Here is a 17016-nt window from a genome sequence, read left to right on the forward strand (position 1 = left end):
GAAAGAGAAAACTGCAAATCACTCCCTAGTGAAGATCCCTCCCCTAAGAGCGGTGTGCATCCTCAAGAGAAAACATATGCTGGAGATGACGAGAAATTAATATTTTCTATCAAGAGCAGAACAAGAGAACTTAGTTGTTACAGATTAAATTCATTCTCCTAGAAGCAAAGAAATGAGATCTGTGCCACTGAAGCTGAGGTTAATGCTACAAGAATGTTTTAGTCCTGGATGCTTCACGTGATCAAACCTTGCAGAACACAGTCTGAGGTCTGCCCTGAGTTTCCACTGCCATGTTCAAAGCCCTTAGCTCAACACCCACTTCACCACCAGAGGCAGTGGGCTCGCTTTGGTGAAGAAAAATGAGTTTACGTTTCCGTGCCAGTGGTATCTGTTCTTAGCACTGGAACACCGAATGGCAGTATTCTTCAGTGTCAAGACACTAAAGCTCACCTTTTAAACATCATGAAGGCCTCATGGACTGCTGCAAGAAAGAAGCCTCTCTAAGTCATGCTATTTGCACCTTCTTGAAGGCAATGCAAGTGTGTGCTGAACACCTGCTTTGGCTATAGGACTCAATCTAAAAAATAAATTCATCTATGAGGACTGAGGCGCAAGATAAAATCTGGTTGAACTTCATCATTTCAAGTCTATCTTGTTAGGTTGTACTTCATAAAGGAGGGATAGGGAACATAGCAATTTACACAACTTCATCTTGTTGCTTTGCTTTAGGCAGGGTCAAAATCACGCTGCCCTTAATGACTCTGCACAGGCTGAACGTGACACTGTCACTTGCATATCTGACCTGCACACACACGCACACAAACCTACAGCAGCTCTTACACAGGGGGAGAGGAGACATGCCTCTGATTTATGAAGTTGATACATGAAACCTACCAGAAGGTATAGGTCAACATGTCTTACAACTTCCAAGATTGCTCCTTCACTACGGTATTTCCCCATCAGGTGTTAGGGAGACCGCTTTGTATGTTTTATTCGTGCAAATTTAATGGAGTTATATGCTGTATTTATACACTTGTGTAATTTCTATATGCCGAATATTCCATAATGTCAAATTGGGTTTCTCCTGAGGACTACAGGACTTAATAGGAAGAGAAGACTAGATGGACAAAAGGTATGTCTTGAAGGGGGGAAAAAAAACCCCAAGAAACAAACCAGGACTCCCTTGTACACCCAGATCAATCACTTTACACAAGTGACAGAATAAAAACCTATTTTTTGAACAACTGCCTCAACAGGGAAGGAGCAGAAAGAGAACAGAACCAAAAAGCTAATGATACGCAAAAGGTGAGAGCAGAATTGTGGGGTAACAGGGCAGCAGCTTAGCCAGGTTTCAGATGGAGCAAGGGCAAACAGCTGTGACTCCAAAGGTTATTCTGTATATTTATTCCCCAGAGGAGGTGGTCTTAGGAAATAATGTACGTTCCTTCCATTGCATGGAAGTAAGTCTGGGTCACCTGTAGTCACTGTAATAACTAATTTCTTGAGCAACCATAACGACCACAGAAGCAAGCAATTTCAGGTCATATCCAGCAAGGCAGCCTCTTTCAGTCCTCTCCTTCACTACAGCAAAATCAGGATGCATGCATACCCCGAAGACTCACCTATCCTCGCCATGTGCTCTGCTTTCTTCACCTCTTGCTCTGCACGGGTCTTGAAACGGTTTGAAGTATATTTGTACATCCTGTGATGATCAAAACTTATTAATGAGCAAACTCAGCAGTAAGGTCAAACCAAGATTTCATCACTGTATGAGAGAATAAGGTCTCCACATGCTACTCTACTCTTCTCAATAGATTCAATAAACGGAGAAGGAGGTTTACGTATCAGGAAGTGGGCATTTTTGGATGCAGTCTGGCAAAAACTTTTTAAGTCAGAGATGCTTTAGTAGTAGCTGCAACCACAATACCCCGTTCTGCACTAGCTGGTGCGGGCAAAATATATCTATCTATATTCTTGGAAGAAATCCCAAGGTTTAGAGGAATAACTTCTTCAGCAGCAGAAAGGAGGAGTGAATACATACAGAGAGCTTCTCAAAAACCTCCCATTACAATATAAATAACCCTTCCTTTCTCCCGTCAACAGCTGTCCACAGGTGTCTGACAGTACCCATCTCCACGCAGGGCTCGCTCAAAGCCTCTAAGTGACAGACAAATCCCTGAACGGAGCTTCAAGTTTCAGCTCTAAAGTTACAGGACATTTCTGGACGCTACACGTCTGACTCCCAACCTTGTAAATTGTGCTTGAGTTGCAGTGGCTTGTTTCACCTTCCCTATATCATAACAAGCCAAACGCAGATCACAATCTGACTGACTACTGCAGAGTGAAAGAGGCAGGCGTGTATAAGACGCAGAAGCTTGTGAGTATGCGTCACCTCTATGCAGAGGCACGTACTTGGGGAAGAGGAGATGACACCAAGAAGGATAATCAGAGCCTGCAGGAACTCAAATCGCCTTAAGACACATGGTTTTGGATGTATCGAGAGGAAAATCCCATCCCAAACAACTTTTTATGAAAAAATAAACCTCTCCAGCATTTAGCCAAAGCAAAAGCCACTAGAAATGCTGTTTCTTACAGAGAGAGGCGGAAACACCTAAGGACATAAGGCTTGATTGACCAACTCATTAATGTCGGAGGAACCACATTTAGATCCCAATGAGAGACAAGATCTCCCCAAACAGCAGATAATCTATCAGGATCCATGAGAAATCACCTTGTACGGAAATTTCGTCTAGGTATGTTTCTGTGGGCAAGCACACATGGATGTCAATACTGATTTCAGAAATAGTCTCACCAACAGAAATCCCTTGTTCCCAAATCCAGAAAATTCACACCACAAGCACAGTTCACTGAAATACATTTCTGCATTTACTAAACTCATTTTCTGCTATTCATAAGGATCTCCTCACCAGGGAAAAAGCAGGTAGGTGCTAACTCTTCCAGAAATCACCCAATAACCATGTTAGGAGATGCAGAGTCAGGTTTTTGGTGGCGCCATCTCCTCAAATCTATTTCTGGGTGATTAAAGCCGAGAGAGGGAACACATTCTGAAAACCAGACTGCTTTCAACATGTTGGCATAATTAAATTACCTCATCCACATCCCACCTGACTTTCCTGAGGCAAAAAAAAAAAAAAAACCCAAACAGAGAAACAGGTTGAAGCTGAATTATCTCAACACGCCCCGCTCACGAGGCAGGGCAATACCTGAAGGGAACCTTATGGGCAGCACCCCCTTTGCCACAGGGTGCAGTGCGAGCAATTGTAGGGTGTCCCAGATAGGCACCGTGAGCCACCACTGTGCCCACCATCCTGTTTCACTCTCTTTTCCAACACCAAATGACTTCAGTCACAGCCAGAAAAGCCCCTATCCAAGTGGTCTGGAACAGCTCTGCTGGTTTTGGCTGGGGTAGAGTTAATTTTCTTCACAGTAGCTAGTATGGGGCCATGTTTCGGCTTTGTGCTGGAAACAGTGGTGATAGCACAGGGATGTTTTAGTTACTGCTGAGCAGTGCTTACACAGCGTCAAGGCCTTTTCTGCTCCTCACCCCACCCCACCAGCGAGGAGACTGGGGGTGCACAAGAAGTTGGGATGGGACACAGCCGGGACAGCGGACCCCAACTGACCAAAGGGATATTCCAGACCATATGATGTCACGCTCAGTATATAAACCAGGGGAAAAGCTGGCCGGGGGACTGCTGCTTGGGGACAGGCTGGGCATCGGTTGGAAGGTGGTGAGCAATTGTTCTTATTTGCATCACTTGTCTTTCTTGTTTGTTGTTGTTGTTATTTTCCTTTTCATTACAATTTTTATTATTATTATCATTATCATTATTATTTTATTTTATTTCATTTTACTTATTAAACTGTTCTTATCTCAACCCACGAGCTTTCTCGCTTTTACTTTTCCTATTCTCTCCCCCATCCCACTGGGGCAGGGGGGGGAATGAGCGAGCGGCTGGGTGCTGCTTAGTTGCCGGCTGGGCTTAAACCACGACAACAGCATATCAAGCAAAGACATACGGAAACAGATCAGACAGACAGGAATTCTGCAGGACGAGATAGTAAAACACACTCTGCCAGCTTCAAGACGTTCATTATGACTGCCGTGGAGTGCCCTCGTGAAGGGACAGCCTTGCACATGGCCTGGCTTACTTCTATCTCCACAGCCCGTGCTGCTAAACAAGCTCCAACAGTTACTGCGGGAGGGAACAGACGGAAGCAATCCTTCAGGAGACACAAGCCATTCCCAGGGAGGTCGGTACTGTGGTATCACACCGGCAAACACTGGTGAAGGATCCACACAAAACCAGCCTGCCCTTGCCACCGGGATGTTACAGGCTCCAGAAAGGTATGGAGAAGCCTCTACCCGCAGAAACGCAGCTTCCAGAAAAGGCAGATAACAAAAGGAAAACAAGTGCCCTGCTCAGGAGACAAGCTGTTATTCCTGACAAAGAACAGTGCAACAGCTGCAAAACCTCAATTTTCAGTAAAGGCACTTAAATACCCTAAAGCCCACAACGGATTTCCATTCTTTGTTCTCGTAACACCAACACATTAACCTGCAGACAAGCCACTGTACAAGCTTTTCCTTTGGAGATGAAGGCAAATCTGACCTACAGCCCTACTGTAGGAGGGGAGCCACCACCTCCTGAAGGCAATCCTCCTGAGCACATCTCGAAAGCAGACCAGAGGGCAGAGAGACAAGCCAATGGCTGTACTTGCCAATGTCCAACGTAAGGCATGAAAGCATCACTTCAAACAGAAAGACACCTGGCCCAAAGTTCGCCAAGAAGTATGTAAAAAGACCACAATCAGGAGTCATTTGTCAGCTCACCATCAGGTAACGACCTGCCCTTTGCATGCCAGGCTGGTTTATAACAGACTTTCTTCTAAAACCAACAATATGGACGGACAAAGGTGTCTCCATGCTGCCAAATGAATGCCATTCCCTTACAGTAGTTCACTGGCCTTTGTCAGGAGGATATGTATAAAATTAACACCTGTTTAGGCTTAGGCATCATGACACTTCCCCAAAGACCAGCAAAGAGCCCTTAAGCATGTACCACATGCAGCACACCATCTACTTGGGCTGTAAGAGGAGAACCTTCACTGCCTGTTACCCATCCCTTTGCTGGACCAGGAAAGTTCAACGGTTACCTGGCCTAGGCTACTGAGGCTCTACAAAAACCAGCTGTGCTAAAGAGCTGAGCATCGCTGTCACATCAACTGTCCTCTAAAGGAACACCTTAACGGTGGTACACTTCCCTCGTGCACCCCCCATACAAATCGGAGTCCCTGTACAAATGCGGGGGAGTAGTATTAACCTGCAGAGCACTCAAAGCCCAGTAGCTAAATGGGGATTTGTAAGCTCTGGCTCCAACTCTAACGGGGAAATCCAGGGCATAAGCAACTCTTTTCAGCAGGTTTAGGGAGAAAAAAAAGAAAAAAATCACCTATAGCTGTAAAACCAGAGTAACTCCACTTTCAGAATGGACTGATTTACTGGTTTTCCCTTGGGAAAGAGCCACCCGGGGCAGGCTAAGCTCTGCTCAGGTGTCTGAAGATAAAAGATTGACTTTCCACAACCTGTCCAGGGCACAGCGTCTGCACCTACCCCAAGGGCTGTGCCGGCTCTCAGAACCCACGTTGAAGGCTTCGATAGCTCGTCCCAATAGCTTCTGGAGCCCAAACATGGTGTCAGGAGTCGAGACCAGAAGGAAGTAGTCTGGACACTCTCCAGAAAGACCCGTCAAGGCTAAGATAATTGCCCCAAGTCCAAGAAGATCTACACTGTGCTCTAGAGGAAGGCCTTGTTTGCACAGTCTTTTGCACATTCTGCTGCAGGAGTGGGGATTTTACATGTAAATGTCTTTACAGTGTTGGGGAATTTTTATTGGCCTACCACCATAAGCAGATTTACAAGAAGTCTGCAAAGATGCGGCACAAGCAGATTTGTTAGATACACCTGCACCAGCACTGATGCGGTGAGTGTCAGCATGGGGCCCCTTAGCCCAGCACTGGGTTCACCCCCCAGCACCAGCTCTATTTACCACATAGCACTTGGCATTACACCATTGTTATAAGAAATGCTGCGGTATTGTCTCATCTCATCAGCCAGCGTAACCCATTCTGTGGCTGGGCCTTCTTGCCCTCCATGCCAGATCATTTCTTAGTCACGAATTACCATTGCTGAGCAATTACAATTTGAATTTCCCCTCTACAGCTGCAACTATTCCCCAGAAACAATGAAAAGCAGATGCAGAACGAGGGAAAGAAAAACTGCTGTCTAAATTGTCTAAAAACACAGCCTCTTATCAGACCTTTGGCATAGAACAAAATTCTCATATTCCTCCCCAGGCATCGACTACTGACCACTTGAAAAAGAAGATACTGAGGCAGATGTACATTTGGGGTGACGTGGTCCATGTTATATTATCATGACAATGCTAGCACCATCCCATAGCGATGGCATCCTGTCTTTGAGTCTCGCAAGAAGCTGGTCTCTGATGAGATAAAAACCTGTGCCCTCCTCCTCTGCTTTCTCTCCATAGTACTTATGTTGGACTGCGGCACAAGAAGCAGCAGCACACGGCACTCAAGTGTAGGTAAAATGCAGCCAGACATTCAGAGATTCTTTACCCAGTAGATCAGGATTTACAGTGGCAAGTCAAGCTGCACCTACTGACTGCCTTCTACAATGAAACGACTGGCTTGGTCAACCAGGGGAGAGCAGTGGATGTAACCTCTCTTGGCTTCAGTCACATTTCTGATACCGTTTCACACATTTTCATTCAAGAAGCTGAGGAAGTCAGAGCTTGACAGACAGACCGTGCTGTAAGATGAAAACTGGCCAGGCTCTCAGGGCAGCAATCAGTGGCGTGACATCGGATTGTGGCTAGTAAAAGTACCCAATGGTTGATAGTGGGCCCGTACTATTGAAACACTACTGCAATCCAAAATGCTATATTAAAACAATCTGCAAATACTCTATAAAATTACTACTATTTTATTAAGACAAATCATGTTAAGGTATCTAGAATGCAGCCTATGTGCTCCCAGGGACAGAAGAACACTATTGCCTCAAGCATACTTAAATACATGTTTTCCTTTTCCCTCCCATGCTTATAACCTTTTCCAGTCCCTGTTAAGCCAACTGGCAGCACACCTCAGCTCACTTTCAAATTTTTTGTTTAAGGGAGTTTAAAGGGAAGATCGGGAAAGGTGTTTCCCAATCTCTATTCAAACCTAGATCACCTACATATAAATGTTCATTTTCAAAGCAACTGTTTTCAAAGTGCTCAGTCTAGTTTCTTTTCACTAATAATTCCAACACCCACCATACATATTTCCTTGTCCTACTTAAAAAAAACAGTTACACAATAGTTTTGTATGGATATGACATTTTGAACAACCAGTATCTTCATTTGTTTGTTTGCTCTGAAAGGGAGCCAAATCGCACAAATTACTCATGCGATTTTCAAAGCCTTTAGATTTTCCACTATCTACCTCTTTTTCCATGATGTCAATACCACATCCCATTCTCTTACAATCTGTTTCTGTGGCTTTAACATGGAATTATGCAAGATACACCTGGAGAGCAAAATGCTAAACCTTTTCTGCAAGGCAACTCAAAAGGTCCCACACGTCTGCAGACTTTGGGTCCAACACTTACCTTGGCTTGTACAGGCAGCATGAAAGTCGTTTGGTTTGTACTTTGTGTCCATTTATGAAGATCCTCATTCTGGGATCAATATAAAGCACAGCAGCATAGGCACGGAAGGAGCGACGCTCAGGCTTTCTGCAAGAGAGGGATGCTTACAGAGACTGAGCAGTTTGTTCAGCATTTCCTTGTAGGTCTACCAGCAGACATTCTCCCAGTCTGGTCCATGTAGCCCAAAGATGACTCCCCATAGATTCACCCCCTGAGTAAGCAGTGTCTCTTTATTAAGAGTGCTCATTTTGGAGTCTCTTTCGGTCTGCATTCCGCTTCCTTTCATTGCTTTTTCCCCTTCATTCCCCTCCAATTCAGAAGGTGGCCAAGAAGGCCAACGGCATCCTGGCCTGTATCAGAAATGGTGTGGGCAGCAGGAGTAGGGAGGTGATCGTGCCCCTGTACTCGGCGCTGGTGAGGCCGCACCTCGAATGCTGTGTTCAGTTTTGGGCCCCTCACTACAAGAAGGACATTGAGGTGCTGGAGCGTGTCCAGAGGAGGGCGACGGAGCTGGTGAGGGGTCTGGAGCACAAGTCTGATGAGAAGCGGCTGAGGGAGCTGGGGCTGTTCAGTCTGGAGAAGAGGAGGCTGAGGGGAGCCCTCATCGCACTCTACAACTACCTGGAAGAGGGTTGCAGAGAGGTGGGTGTTGGTCTCTTCTCCCAAGTGATGATTGACAGGACAAGAGGAAATGGCCTCAAGTTGCATCAGGGGAAGTTTAGACTGGATATTAGGAAAAATTTCTTCGCTGAAAGGGTTGTCAGACACTGGAACAGGCCGCCCAGGGAGGTGGTGGAGTCACCGTCCCTGGAGGTATTTAAAAGACGTGTGGATGAGGCGCTCAGGGACGTGGTTTAGTGGTGAACTTAGCAGTGTTAGGTTTACAGTTGGACTTCATGATCTTAAAGGTCTTTTCCAACCTAACTGATTCTATGATTCTATAAGAGCCATGACATACTACTGTCATAGAGCCTCCTCCTCTATCCAAACCAAATGAACAAATTTCTCCATGAACAAAACTTATAAGATTCTCATTTCCCAATAAACTGCTACCCAGGAGCCAAGTGACCAACAGAAGCACCTCCCCACACTGCTCTGCACTACCCCGATGTAATTTAAGCACCTATGGCAGTATTCACACCTCATGCAACTGTAACTGTTACTATCTCAGCTCATAGCCATCTACTTCAAAACATGCCAAAGAAACAACCTTTAGCAAGAAAGCTAGGTAAAATAAAAGGCCTTTCTATTTTAATTACCATGCAGCTACATTAAGTGAGGTTTTTCATTTAATTTTTTTCTACCTATGTTTTCTACAGAAATTTTCTATTCAGCTGTACATTTTAAATACTGTTACAAAACACTGATGCACATATTACTGTAGCTTGAAAAGGATGTTTTGAATACAGCTGGATAATAAAGGTCAAACCTATAAACTGGACCATTTAACACTAAGTGTGTGCCCCACTTGCTAGTGCGTTCTCTTACCCTTCGGTTAGTCAGGAGTATGCTCCAACAGAAACTGCTCTGATCACACACAGAAATGGTATCACAAGGTCAGGAGGAAGAAGCTCCTTCCAGCGATCAGTGGTAATCATGAAAGCTCACCAGCAGGCATTAAAGAAACTAAGAAGCATATTAGATCCCTGGATGTCCCCAAGGAGTTTGCTGTACCTGTGTACTCAATAACATCAAGCTAATACATACAGAAATAGCTAGGTTTACAGTGTTTGAAACTGTATTTCTAAGGGAAATTTAAGCACTTCAGAGAAAAAGCGTGTAATCTCATAAAAAGCTAAAGCTTCTAGGTGTGCCCATGGAGCTTTGGGATTTCACCAAGCATTTGGCTCAGTTCAGCTCAGTTTTTCCTTTCAGGCTACAAGTGAACAACTCAGCAAACACTCAGCTCTCCCTGAACAGGGCCCTCTGCTCCTCCAGCTGCCCTCTGAGCACATCCCTCTTCCTCCTCTGCAGGAAGTCCAGGAGCTGCCCCGGCTCCCAGAAAGATGTGGTGATACACCCCACCTGCACCCACCTGTACCATTTGCTCGTGGAGGCTGACCTGCACAGTGCCTCGCATATTGCCAGGGTTCACTGAATCACAAAACCGAACATCAGTTTGAGAGCAGCACAGACTCGTGACCAGCTGTCATTCTGACAAAAACATCTTTGACAAGTGTAGAAAATTAAACCTACAGCTTAGGGCTCCTTTGTTTTAAGGTGCCTAAAGGGCACCGAGTTTGTTGCTTTGACTAAGCTGAGACAAGGCAACACAGGCATTCACACCAAACAAACAACCGTAACGCCCGCGGGCCGTTTACACACATGAACTTCGAGCTGCTAAAGAATCACAGAATCACTAAGGTTGGAAAAGACCTGTAAGATCATCAAGTCCAACCATCACCCCAACACCACCATGCCCATTAAACCATGTCCCGCAGTGCCACGTCCACACGTTCCTTGAACACCTCCAGTGATAGTGACTCCACCACTTTCTCGGGCAGCCTGTTCCCAGTGCTTCACCACTCTCTCAGTAAAGAATTTTTTCCTAATATCCAGCCTAAACCTCCCCTGGCGCAACCTGAGGCCACTTCCTCAAGAAACAAACTAAAGATCTTCTAAATTCTCCAATTCACCATAGAAGAGAAGCTTTTAAGAAACACATGCACGCAGTATACGGCCACACCCTACACATAATTTGATCAGAGCCCAAGGGCCTGTAACACCCGTCACACTTACGTTCCCTCTGGGGGTGTTTCTGCCATCTGAATGTCTCGCGGATCAGAAGTCACATCCAGCTCTGGCTCTCCGTTATCCATTAGTTTGAGATTAAAGATGATCACCAGGGTGCCTGAGCAAGTAACAAGTTGATCAGGTGAATCCCAGCCAAACCCCAAATACCTTGCCCGTTACCGGCACTGCCCATACGTACCTTTCTCACCACGGATCTTATTAAACTGCTCCATCACTTCCTGTTCTGATTTGAAAGGGGAATACTTGTAAATCAGCTCCGTCTCAAGAGCAAACTTCTCCATGTTGTCAGTCAGAGGCTCCCGGCTTCGTGCGTTCCAGGTGGGCAGGGGAACGATGACCTGCAAATCGCATCATACCAAGAGCGACTCAGGCTCACCCACTCCAGTCAGCCCCTTCTGCGGATCACAGCCAAGCAACTTACCCCTTCTGACAGCCCCCTAAGTCACTGCAAGAGTCCTTCCTAGTTTTTCAGTGGTTTGCACATCTGTCAAATGCTCAAGGACCCCTCTTTGTCAGCCTCTGAGTTGCCTTTCTACAACATCTAGTCTTAGACCGAACCATTCCCAAGTAATCTGTGTGGTACTGGCTACTCACACACTCAATGTCTTTTTTCCCCTCCTCTTGTAACAACTTCCATAATACTAAAAAAACACCCAAACTTTGCTTCTTTAAAAATGTCATCCTCTGTGGTTAACTTCTCTCTTGAACTCAAATATCCTTCACTCGTATTTATCATGATCTCACTTTTTATTATTTTTATAGGATTCTAGCAAGGTTATTGGTGTTTTCTGTCTTTTAGAACAAACACACAGATAGAACTATAGACTGCAGCTGCCTATCAAGGACAGCGAATCTCATCCTCACTTTAGAACTGAGGTCAAGCCAAAATTTCTGTCTCCAGAGCTGCTGTGGGAACTACATCACTGTTCCCAACTTGCTTCAGCCATCAGCTGGCCACCAGCAAGCACTGCTCCCTCAACATCTTCTTTGTAGAGCTCCTTCCACTACCCCAATGGAAAATGCTTTCTTAGATACTATCCCAGAGCAAATTTAAAACTTTTCATTATCAGCCTTGCCTGAAAAATACGTGTGCTTGAGCACAAAAAAACTTCCATGTTAAGAGTCTGGATACAGAACAACAATGCCTGAATTATCTATTAAGTTATACAAGTTTTCAACAGGTAGAACCACACTGATTTTTTATTAAAAATAGTAAGATCTGAAAGAGGAGACATGTCTGGAGTTTATGACCTGCGGGTAGCAACTTCAATCACACCTTTAATTCTCTACAGAAAATCAAATCAGAGCAATAAATTTAAATACATCTCAAACTCAAATTTTGTGGGAAAAGGAAAATGCAAGAAGTCTGGGCATGTCCTAATAAGTTGCATAAGCAACTTGAAGTGACTGAAACAAGCCCTTCAAACTTGCTGTAGTTTAGAGAGACCTCTCAAACAGAATTAAAACCAAAAGGAAAAAATCTTTGATGACTTTGCAGAACCCCTACAAGTGTATCACTGTGCTGGTTTTGGTGGGGACAGAGTTCATTTCCTCCACAGCAGCTTGGATGGGGCTGTGTTTTGAGTTTGTGCTGGAAACAGTGTTGATAACGCAGGGATGTTTTCATTACTGCTGAGCAGTGCTTACAGAGTCAAGGCCTTTTCTGCTCCTCACACCACCCCACCAGCGAGTAGGCTGGGGGTCCACTAGAAGTTGGGAGGGGACACAGCAGGGACGGCTGGCCCCAACTGACCAAAGGGATGTTCCAGAGCACAGGACGTCATGCTCAGCATATAAAGCTGGGGGAAGAAGGAATTGGGGGACATTTGGAGTGATGGCGTTTGTCTTCACAAGTTACCGTTACGCGTGATGGAGCCCTGCCTACCTGAAGATGGCTGAACACTTGCCCGCTGATGGGAAGCAGTGAATGAATTCCTGGTTTTAATTTGCTTGCTTGTGCAGCTTTTGCTTTACCTATTAAAATGCCTTATCTCAACCCATGAGTTTTCACACTTTCACCCTTCCAATTCTCTCCCCATCCCACCGGGCAGGAGTGAGCGACCAGCTGTGTGGTGCTTAGTTGCCGGCTGGGGTTAAACCATGACAATCGCCAAGAGACAGCCATATACCAATCCAACCAGAGTGGCAACCAACACTGACACAGACTCTTCTCCTATGACAGTGGGGGAAGTTCAGATGAGACAGCATTCACCACATTAGATCATTACAACAAAGTACATGCAAACCTCATCAATGCCTTCTTCCTCATGGAACGTCCGTGACAAGAGGAGGCAAGTCATGGTGTTGTCTTTCTTCGTGAACAGGATAAAATCCTTCCCAATCCGCATGGAACCCCTGGAAACAGATTTCAGGCTGCATGTAACACCTGATGCACAACACTTTCTAGAAAGCAGACCACATTACTGAGTTTTCATCCCATTATGTTCAATTATGAGATGCCAAAACCAGGTAAGGCAGAAGAAGGGCTTAAACAGCAGCTACCATTTCTCTCTAAACATCTCATTCCTTTCAAAAGGCATCTCAATACAGACATTTTCATGATGTTTCAAAACATTTAACACTAGTCACAATTAAAAGGTGCAGAAGTACAGCGCAGCTTTCCAGGCTCATACTATGTAGAAAGTTTTTAAAAAAAAATCCTTTTTTTTTTTATCTAAAAAAGATGACTAAGGTGAGATGTGACAATAACCTTCAACTATATGAGCAGAAATGTAAATGAGAAAGCAAACGCACACTTCATTTCGCTGTACACAGAATGAATAGCAGCAGACAAGTTTCTGGGAGACAATTTATTTCCTAATGTCTAATTCAAAAGACTCACTATTACCCAATTCGTCCAAAAAACCTTAACAGAGAAAAATTAACATTGCAGCAAAATAAGGATTAGTGTTCTGTCAGTTCAGTTCTCTTTAGATTAGCTTAATTGGGTTGGAAGGGACCTTAAAGATCATCTAGTTCCAACCCCCCTGCTATGAGCAGGGACACCTTCCACTAGACCGGGTTGCTCAAAGCTCCATCCAACCTGGCCTTGAACACTTCCAGGGTTAGGGCATCCACAACTTCTCTGGGCAACCTGTTGCAGTGCCTCACCCTCATAGGGAAGAATTTCTTTCTTATATCTAGTCTAAATCTACCCTCTTTGAGTTTAAAGCCATTACCCCTTGTCCTATCACTACAAGCCCTTGTAAAAGTCCCTCTCCAGCCTTCTTGTAGGTCCTTTCAAGTACTGGAAGGCTGCTATAAGGTCTCCCCGGAGCCTTCTCTTCTCCAGGCTGAACAACCCCAACTCTCTCAGCCTGCCTTCATAGGAATCGTACTCCAGACCCTCTGATCTTCTTCATGACCCTCCTCTGGACTCGCTCCAACAGATCCATGCGATACCAAAGTACACCCTTCGCATATTTAGGCTTCAGTCTGCATTTCTCAGCTTTAATATAGTATGCCTCTTGCTCAAGGTTAAGAACAGGACAGAGTTCTGTCCTGGAAGTGCACAGACAGGATCTGGGATCTGTCCTGCACTGCAGCTGGATCAATAGTATCTCAAGATTCCTTACATCCCCTTTTTTTCTTTCCCCCAGATTATAAAGTCCCACAGATTTCCCAAGTAGGATGCATGTAAATAATCAAGCCACATGGAACAGCATAAAGCAGAACAGCTGATCACAGTAAGCCATAAAAGACCTCTAACTTTCCCACAGATATCAATTCACCACAGCAAAATCTTTCTCTTTCCTAGCAAATCCCCTCCATTCAGTAAGATTTCCTTCCCGCCTCTGTTCCTCTGCCACTTAATCACACTCCTCCTCTCGTTCCTTCCATCATTCCCTTTCTTCTCCATGCATTTATTTAATTTAAGAAAAAAAGAAAAGGTTTAAGTCCATCTGACTTGCACCAGACAACTTTCCTAGTGAGAGGCTGCAGCACTATTTTGCTCCAATTTTACTATATGTCTGCCACAGGCATATTAAGGTTTTGTTTCCTGCTCTTTCTTTTTTTTTTCCCCAGCTCTGATCTGCATTCTCTGCATCATGCGAACATAACAGCAAAACACTGTCGTAAGCTTTGAACAGACTTCTCTGCCACTGAAGAACTAAAGCAGATGTTCATAAAGCTCCTGTCTACCAAACCATGGTATCTTTATTTAGATTTCATCTGGGTTTTTTTTTTTTCTGAAAAAAAAGATACACACCTCCAAGCAAAAAATACATTTACTATCTCAACTCTAACCTCCATAATCTCAGGAGGCTGGCTTTTGTTATACCTACGATTTCAAGCCGTTCCCATACTGCCCAATTTGAGTTGACTCAGGTGATCGTTTGGCTGATTTACCGAATTGAATAACACTGGCAGCTTCATCTGGAATGAGAGACAGGGAACAGAAAAAAGTTCATTTTAATATACAGACACACACATCTTTTAGATAAACTTATTCACCACTGTAAATAGCACAGAAAGACTATAGCAGGGAAGAGGCCAGAAGCCCAAGCGAAAGTCTCATTCTGAAGCTCTACCATACAGCCCAGTAAGATACACGTGGCTTAAGGGCATTTACATTGTCAAAAGCTTTGTACAGATGCCATTATGCTGACAAAAAGTTTTACATTTCAGACTAGCCCAGTGCCCTGTTCAAACTACACAAAGACGTCTCTTTTTACAAAAAGATGCCCACAAGATGATCTGTTGTGTCCACTGCAATTATCAACGTGCTCATAAACCCAAACCATAAACACTGCAGCTCTGCTGTACTGCATGTACTGCTGACAAAACAGACTTGAAACCACTGGCTCTAGAGCATAAGTCAGTACTATAAAAAAGGCCTTGAATTCGGGATAAACATTTTTTCTTCATGGTGTTGAACCGAAAACTATGATTAATTAAGGCACTAGTAAGACAAAAGCTAATTTTCGCAGCAGATTGCTGGACTACTGACAGCAGGACAGCTGCAGGTGAGAAGGCAGTACTAGCAAGTACCGCAGCAATTAACAGAGTATTTTATTAGCACAGGATAAAATGAAAGGATGTGATGGCTTTCCAGCTGAGAGGGTCTGTCATTTTTAGTTCAAGCCTTTCTATTGTTCAAAGGATAAAGTCTTTTAACATCATACATAGGACAGAACAATTCCTCTCCCTTCCCCCAAGAGATAGCAATCATTTCCCCATAGAGTTCACTGGGAGAAATAAAAGGCAATTCCAGAGACAAGGAACACGAAGTGCCTTAACAGGAAGGCTAACAACAATTACAGTCCTCAAATGCGAACACAAGATGTGAGGGAGCACGGGACATCGCTCACCCCACCAGCCAGCTACACGGAGGCTGAGCCCGTGGACAACAAGCTGGATTTAAACATACAGGAGACTTACCCAGGTCCACTAGTATTGCCAGTGAGTTTTTACAGTAAAATGTTTAGTACTAACACCATTGGTCTAACACAAAATCACTGAGCTGGGTGTCAGAATGCCATTTTCCTTTGAAATGACATTCAGATTTAAAGCCACAAATTACAAGGCAAAAATACAGGAGAACAACTGTGCAAGCACCTTGCTGCCTCAATTCAGCATGCTCATAACGGAGGTCCACAACTATTTCAAACCCAACTTTTGACTGGATGAGAGTACCTCTTCCTTTCTTTCAGCCTACTATAGTATTTTCTAGCCAAGCAAAGAAAATGTTAGATTATCTTGTATTTGAGATCTGGGTAAGGATATTGATGATGACGGTATTATTATTACTATTATTAGTATTACTGTGTTAGTTTTAAAGCCTGGTCAGAAAAGGGGATAGGGGATATTCTAAGAACAGAAGGGTTACTCAAACCCTTCTGCTATACAAAAAGTTGTATCAACAACTATTTTTAAGAAAACTTTGAGAAGCCTAAAAAGGGTAAAGAGTAATTGTCCAAAGCATTTCCTCTCTCAGAAAAGGTGACCATATGGTTTATCACTCAATAGTGGATGTCCAAAACCACACTATAAAGATTCTTCTTCCTGGGCAGAGGGACGAAGGCGATGCCAAGCAAAGAGGACTACTCAGGAGTGAGGGAGCATCTCTCTCTGCTCTAGGCTTGCTGTCTTTGGGAGAGATTTAGTCTTTATCTCCTCCGAAGAATCAAGGTACAAATGAATTTTTGTCCAGCTTTTTTGAGTTAAGGCTCTGGAGGGAGTTTCACTTAAAGCTATTTTAGTCGCACTGTTTTTGTTTTGTCGTGTCTCAGAGTTACTGGATTTAAAAAAAAAACAAACTCCCTGGCAACAAAAAGGGGGGTGATGTGATCTATGCCAAACAGACGAGAGAAAAAACGATCCAAAGGAATTCTCTCAAGATGGCAGACTGATCTTCAGAGCCCAAGAAAAGGAATCAAGGGCACAGATAAAAAGTTTTCTAATAAGAAACAGCAGACGCCTGGGATGGAGAACTGAGGGACAGAGCTGTTTAGCTCCTGACTGTTGGACAGCAACAAAGCATCCTCCTGAAGGACAGACAGGCTGTTGCAGCACGTGGCTGGCTGACG

General features: G+C 44.3%; 1 protein-coding gene across 4 annotated transcripts in view; it reads right to left on the reverse strand.

Moving 5' to 3' along the window:
* Nucleotides 1-17016, reverse strand: part of MORC2 (MORC family CW-type zinc finger 2) — a 53473-nt gene that overhangs the window by 22259 nt on the left and 14198 nt on the right. For 3 of the 4 annotated variants that reach the window (XM_059827488.1, XM_059827487.1, XM_059827486.1), the window contains exons 5-10: nucleotides 14773-14863; nucleotides 12733-12841; nucleotides 10665-10824; nucleotides 10472-10583; nucleotides 7694-7819; nucleotides 1623-1702 (exon numbers count right to left, since the gene is read on the reverse strand). In XM_059827488.1, coding sequence (XP_059683471.1) covers nucleotides 1623-1702; nucleotides 7694-7819; nucleotides 10472-10583; nucleotides 10665-10824; nucleotides 12733-12841; nucleotides 14773-14863 — 678 coding nt within the window. Of the gene's footprint in view, nucleotides 1-1622; nucleotides 1703-7693; nucleotides 7820-10471; nucleotides 10584-10664; nucleotides 10825-12732; nucleotides 12842-14768; nucleotides 14864-17016 lie in introns of those variants that run through there. The other variant, XM_059827489.1, reaches the window with a different exon arrangement.

The sequence above is a fragment of the Gavia stellata genome, chromosome 21 (assembly GCF_030936135.1).
Source record: "Gavia stellata isolate bGavSte3 chromosome 21, bGavSte3.hap2, whole genome shotgun sequence".
NCBI classification, from domain to species: Eukaryota; Metazoa; Chordata; class Aves; order Gaviiformes; family Gaviidae; genus Gavia; species Gavia stellata.